This window comes from Helicoverpa zea, chromosome 13 (assembly GCF_022581195.2).
Source record: "Helicoverpa zea isolate HzStark_Cry1AcR chromosome 13, ilHelZeax1.1, whole genome shotgun sequence".
NCBI classification, from domain to species: Eukaryota; Metazoa; Arthropoda; class Insecta; order Lepidoptera; family Noctuidae; genus Helicoverpa; species Helicoverpa zea.
Genome location: NC_061464.1, coordinates 2,249,928 through 2,255,927, shown reverse-complemented (window position 1 = coordinate 2,255,927; position 6,000 = coordinate 2,249,928). Strand labels below are relative to the sequence as shown.

At 39.7% G+C, this 6,000-nt stretch overlaps 1 protein-coding gene across 1 annotated transcript; it reads right to left on the bottom strand.

Annotated features, from left to right (window-relative positions):
• Positions 1 to 1,698: 1,698 nt before the first annotated feature.
• Positions 1,699 to 4,458, bottom strand: LOC124636013. The gene is made up of 3 exons (XM_047171973.1): positions 3,584 to 4,458; positions 2,260 to 2,354; positions 1,699 to 2,067 (listed from the first exon to the last, which is right to left on the bottom strand). Exons 1-3 carry the CDS (start codon positions 3,869 to 3,871, stop codon positions 1,758 to 1,760), a joined length of 693 nt encoding a protein of 230 aa, XP_047027929.1. The 5' UTR covers positions 3,872 to 4,458; the 3' UTR covers positions 1,699 to 1,757.
• Between the last annotated feature and the right edge of the window lie 1,542 nt (positions 4,459 to 6,000).

Below are 6,000 nucleotides of genomic sequence, written 5' to 3'. Positions count from 1 at the left end.
AATGGCGGCCCATAACGCCATTTGGGGTTACCATTTTTAATCTAAGTATAAAAATGCGGTTTGGTCATAGTTTTATTTTTATATTTCATAAACGTTATAATTAAGTCTTATAGTCCATTATTTTCCAATTCTTAAAAAGAAAATCAAAACGTATTATTTTATATTATAACTGTATAAGAACAGATTACGATACTTGCCTGTTATTTTTAGCACAGCACTACAAAATATAAACCGCTGACATAACCTTGTAATAGCGCAGTATAGATTTAGAAAAATATTGTTTACCAAGTTATTTGACACTCAGTTTGGCACAAAATTATAACATTCATTGATTATTGATATAATAATGTTGTTTTAATGCTCCTCAATTGTTAAAACGGTAAACAACCAGCAAAAATATTTTTATCGTAACTGCAACGCCATTGCAAAGTTACGTCGTCAGTTCAATCGCGACGTGTCAGGAACGCATTCTCTGAATGGCCGAACTATAGTCACGGTGCTAAGCGAAATATTTGAAACTTCGTTCGCTCTTTGATTTCTATCTCCTAACCAATAGCGGACAGTCAATTCCCTGATGCCTAATGTACAGAGAAATGTTTTAAGACAAACTCTTTTTTTTTATGCCATTAACGTGTAGGTGATATTGTTTAGTATGGAGACGCCGCGAGTTATTTGCTGTCGTTTTCCTCTGAGTTGTCTTTATGTCTATCATAGAACATACAAATACTTTCTTCTCTTTCCATGATCTAGACCAAAAAGTTTCAAATATTTCCTGTCTCTCTTCTTCACTGATTTGCGCACAAAGCAGGGTTTTGCTGCGCAGACAAAATGGCGAATTACATTTAGGACCTAAAATCCTTTTAGGTTTTGGGACATTTTGAACGTACTTCTCATTAATTTTTTTATACCCTATGTATTCTTTTCCTAACATCCTATTTTTTTGGTTTTTAATTTTCTTCCAATTCTGGCGATCAGCTTTACGTTTTCTCGTTCTGGACGCACCTGCAACTTCTGTCTCAATATTTCTCTCAGGAAACCAATCGACATCAAGGCTATCTAAAGTGGGTGATAGACGAGCATACTTAAAGTACGCGGTTTTTAAGATCGCGAACTCAGCTCGGCTCGACGTAGTGACACACGTGAAGCTTACTCATTATGTATCGCGATGTCTTCGACAGAAGAAGCTTTGTGTTATTTAGGAATTATATCGTATTACATTTCAAAAACTAAAAACAATAGACAAAGGCGAAAAGTGTGGGTTAAGAACTGGCTTACAAAAAGAGAGCGTTTATCCCATGTAAATTTTGTAAGAGAGTTACGTGAAGAGAAGGAAGATTTCCAGAAATATTTCAGAATGCCTGAGCCTGTGTATGAAGAACTTTGTGTTTAGTTACACCAATTATAGCTAAACAGGATACTTGCATGAGAGAAGCTATTTCACCGCATGAACGTTTAAGTGCAACATTACGATTTTTTATAACTGGTGGAACATATAAAGATGTAATGTATTCGTCAGCGATATCAAGACAGTCATACACACATAATTACACAATTACACATAATTCCTGAGACATGTGACGCAATCTACTCTGCACTGAAAACATATTTGAAGGTATGTATCATTTATTACATACTTTATAAATAAAATAACTCAGTACAAATGATCAGACTTTATTTTGCAATGGCACATTAACATTAATGCTTAACAAATAAATTTACTCTTGAACACATACAAATGTAACGTATTTTATTTATTTTTAATTATTATTATTAAAGTTTAAATATTCAACCAGGGTGTCCGGGATACTAATAGTTTGCGAGTCTTGTGTCAACTTTAATGCTTGTGTTTCTTGCAGCTGGAGTGGAACAGCTGGCATGTGTATCAATGGTCTTTGGGGTACCTGTACTGGAACTGGATTATGTATACTTGTATTGAATGTTAATTTTTCAAACCGTCCCAAAAAAATAACTTCATTGATGAGCTTTTCAGCTATGCCTTGTTGAATAGCAGTCATGTTGCGGAGTTTCATTGCTACATTTTTCCCTATAGCATCATATTCATGTCGTCTGTCCACCAACGAGGTGGACAGACGACCTTATAAAGGTCGCCGGAAGACGCTGGATGCAGGTCGCTTCCAACAGGTATCTGTGGAGATCAAAGGGGGAGGCCTATGTTCAGCAGTGGACGTCCTATGGCTGAGATGATGATGATGATGATCATATTCATCATCTGGGTTTTGTAATCTTTTACCTATTAACGATATTGTGTCTTCAATGGCGGTATTGCCGTGTCGCTTACGACGTGCAGATGAAGCAACAGATGTTGCAGGTGATGGCACGTCGCCAATGGTACTCTGTAAATAAAAATGATATCATTTATACTGAATTATGGGTTTTTTTGTTACAGTTCCCCAGTTCAGAAGAAGAATGGCTAGCAATTGCTGAAGAGTTTGAGCGTACATGGCAATTTCCAAATTGTTTAGGAGCCGTCGATGAGAAACATGTAGCTATAGTCCCTCCTGCCGGAGCCGGCTCACATTTTTTTAATTATAAAGGGTATCACAGTATTGTACTTATGGGGATCGCAAATGCAAATTATGAATTTATTTATATAGATATTGGAACAAATGGACGTATTTCTGATGGAGGTGTATTACAAAAAACTACATTCTTTCAAAGATTGAATTCCAAGCGTTTAAATCTTCCTAGCCCCAGAAAACCAAGCGGACATTCAGAAGAATTGCCTTATGTATTTATTGGCGACGAGGCTTTTGCTTTGAGGACAAATTTTATGAAACCGTACCCACAAAGGCAATCACAGGCTAGCTCAAGTAAGAGGATATACAATTATAGAGTATGCAGGGCTAGAAGAATTATAGAAAATGTTTTTGGAATTCTGGCGGCAAGATTCCACATTTTTCGATCGCCTATAAATACCAGCGTGCACAATATTAACAAAATAGTTTTGGCTTGTGGTGTATTGCACAATTTTTTAAGGAAAAAAGTAAGACAAACTTACAGTCCACGTCAGCACTTTGATAGTGAAAATCACGAAATAGGAACTATTGAATTGGGACTGAGACCACAAAATGGAGAATTACAGTCACTACAACAAACACATGGTCGTAACCCCACTCAAAATGCAAAAATTATCAGAGAAAAGTATGAAACCTACTTTAATACTAGTGGTGCAGTGTCATGGCAACAAAGAATGATATAATAATAGTATTTTTTACCTGGGTATCATTTTCACTATGTTCAGCATCAAATGTATTTTCATTATCATTAGCTGTCTCTTGTTCGCTGCAGCTGTCTATATTGTCAGTTGATTTTTCACTTGTAATTAAATAAAAACCCTCTAAATTTACTTTTGGTTTTAATGTTCAACATCACAATGTCATTATTGTAATGAAACAAAGTGCTACTATAGGTACTCTATTTTAGGTACCTACCTAATTTAGGCACAGGCATAACAAAGAATACGCACGTATAGTAGGTATAATAGTGTATAGAGAAATTCTTTAATAAATAATTAAACTTACCTTGGCCTTGATCTTTGAGAAATTCAAGCTGACTGTAATACCATAATCAGGTCAGGGTCAGTTCCTGAACCTGTCTTCTTACTATCTTGCACTTTTTTATGTTCTTTACGGAACCCAGCCCTTAATGAATTAATTTTTTTCTTGACGTTCTCAATCGTAGCATCTCTTTCTACCTTCCGTATAATTTCTAATAAATTAAGATAACCTTGAAGCTTCAAATATTTGTCTTTGTACTCGTTGCTTCTAATTTTCCAAAGACAAGAGTTATTTCGGAAAGCTTCTATAAATTCCGTTAGCAGTTCATGCGAATAAGTTCGAAAATCACACATTTTGAGAAATTTATGAATCAAAATTAACAAAAATTGCAATTCAAACAAGCGTGCGTATCCACGGACTGGCGAAACAAAATGGCGGCTCGCGGCTCGCAGTGCTGCCACACGTACGAGCCAAGACGAGCTACGAGCAAAATTTCAAACCGGTTGGATCGCCGACGAACTTACTCGACGGTTTTAAAGTACGTGTACTTAGGATGACACACGAGCGAAAAAGGTCGTCGAGCCATAAGTACGCGTACTTGCTCGCCCGTCTATCACCCCCTTAAGGGCTGCACGTTGGTGATATCCGAAAGAGGAACATAACTTGGGTCTGCCACAGAGTCGTCGGATCCAAAATCAAAACTTTCGTTTGGGAGAGCAGTGCCGATATTTGGATCTACCGTGGGTGTAGCGTTGATAGAAGCATCATCCATTACAGTTTCATAAATGTGGCTCTCGATTCCTACAGTGGTAAAATCAGCTGTACTTACGGTATCACCGAGAGATGTGGGACATACCGGCTGGACAAATGGTATTGATTTAATTAAATTGGGTCTTATATAGATATTTACAACACAAAAAAAAAAAACTATCCTAGTAGAACAATAAAAAAAATAAAATATATACACTATATCTAAAAGGCGTCAAAAAATTCATCCCCATCGCTGTCAACTGGGAGCGTACCCAAGAGGCTGGCAGCATTACCTCGTTGGATGGCCATGCTGATCCTTTGGCCGAGGTAATAGCCAGCCTTTTGGTCACGAGAAGCGTCAACCAGCCGCCTAGACAGGTCTTTAAATTGGGTATGCGCATTCGGACCCCACGACCCGAGGGTTTCAACCCCAAACGGTTCGAAAATATAGTTGCCGACAAGGCCACTATATTTCCGCCGCTTGAGGTTCTCCGCGGCCGCAGCGGCAGCAGCAGCACAGCACGCAGAACTTGGAAGATGGGATGGCGCAAGAGTATCGACGCAGGTTGCGTCCCATACTAAAGGCCTACCCATCTTCCATGGGAATAAAGACATGCCGTCTGGTCTCTTACCGTCGTCGCGTGCCAGGCCATTTGGTTCCAGTACAGCTGGCACCCCGACGGCAACAAGAGCCCGACGAATAATGTCGTTGATATTTGCGTGCCGCGCAATACGGCCCGCACTACGGCTGCACGACAGGCCGTGGTGTCCGAGGCTGGTGACAGCCTCACCACAGTGGCAGCGATGAGGGGAGCAGCACGGTGCTCCTATACGTAAACAAGTAACGAGGCGGAAAGTTGTATCGTCAAACATGGTGCCAATGTTTGACGACGGTAGTGCCTGAAGCCAAAGCCCCGACTCCCATCTACCCACAGCCAGTAGGCGCGCTCGCTCAGCAGGAGTAATTGCCGTTTCTATCAAACTATTCCGGGTTACTCTGCAGAGCGGCTCATCCCACTGTCTTTGGGAAGACGGGTTGCTGGGTAAATTTCCGTTCGGGCAAGTAATTTTCCATGCATCCATAGCCTCGGCTAAATACGGCACCTCGAAATCAGCCAGTGTTGGAGTAAGAATATTCCTGGTTAATTTCTCAGTGCCGTGAACCGAGGATATGAATGCCGGTAAACTAATACTGGTAATTTTGCGGACGCCGAGACCTCCCATCCGGATGGGCAATGTGGCTTGTTGCCAGGCTCGGTCGTCCAGGGCCACATTGAGAATGGAGCTGAGGGTATGGCGGATAATTTTATCAATTGGGTCTAAAAGGTGGCTATGTTTAAAGAGATGAGAAGAACGGAGGTAATACGTAAATTTAGGACCAAAACAGCAGTGTCGAATAATTGTGATGGCCGAATGCATTGTAATTTTCTGTAGGCGTTCCGAAATATCGTTGAAATTATAAATTTTTTCCGAAATAAATGTAGAAAAAGATTGGTCTAGGATGGGAGCCCCAAGGAGGCGGAGAGACTGTTTATCTATAATTTTAATCTGTGGTGCTAATGATTGAAATTTGGATATTGTCATTTGTCTGCCAGTCGTGTCAGTAATAAATAGTTCACATTTTGTACAATTTAGTTCTAAATTGGGTCTTTGATTCTCTAATATTTGTTTTTTCTTCATAAGTAGTTGCTGGCGCCGCTGTTTCAGTTGTTGCAGTGTCGTAACATCGTCG

What these genes read in the sequence shown, in the direction of transcription:
- LOC124636013 (XM_047171973.1), bottom strand. Translation starts at nt 3,871, where the DNA reads ATGTGTGATTTTCGAACTTATTCGCATGAACTGCTAACGGAATTTATA. An exon ending in CTGACCCTGACCTGATTATG is followed by an intron (nt 2,355 to 3,583) that starts GTATTACAGTCA and finishes TTTTATTTACAG; the next exon opens with AGTACCATTGGCGACGTGCC. An exon ending in GCCATTGAAGACACAATATC is followed by an intron (nt 2,068 to 2,259) that starts GTTAATAGGTAA and finishes GTTGGTGGACAG; the next exon opens with ACGACATGAATATGATGCTA.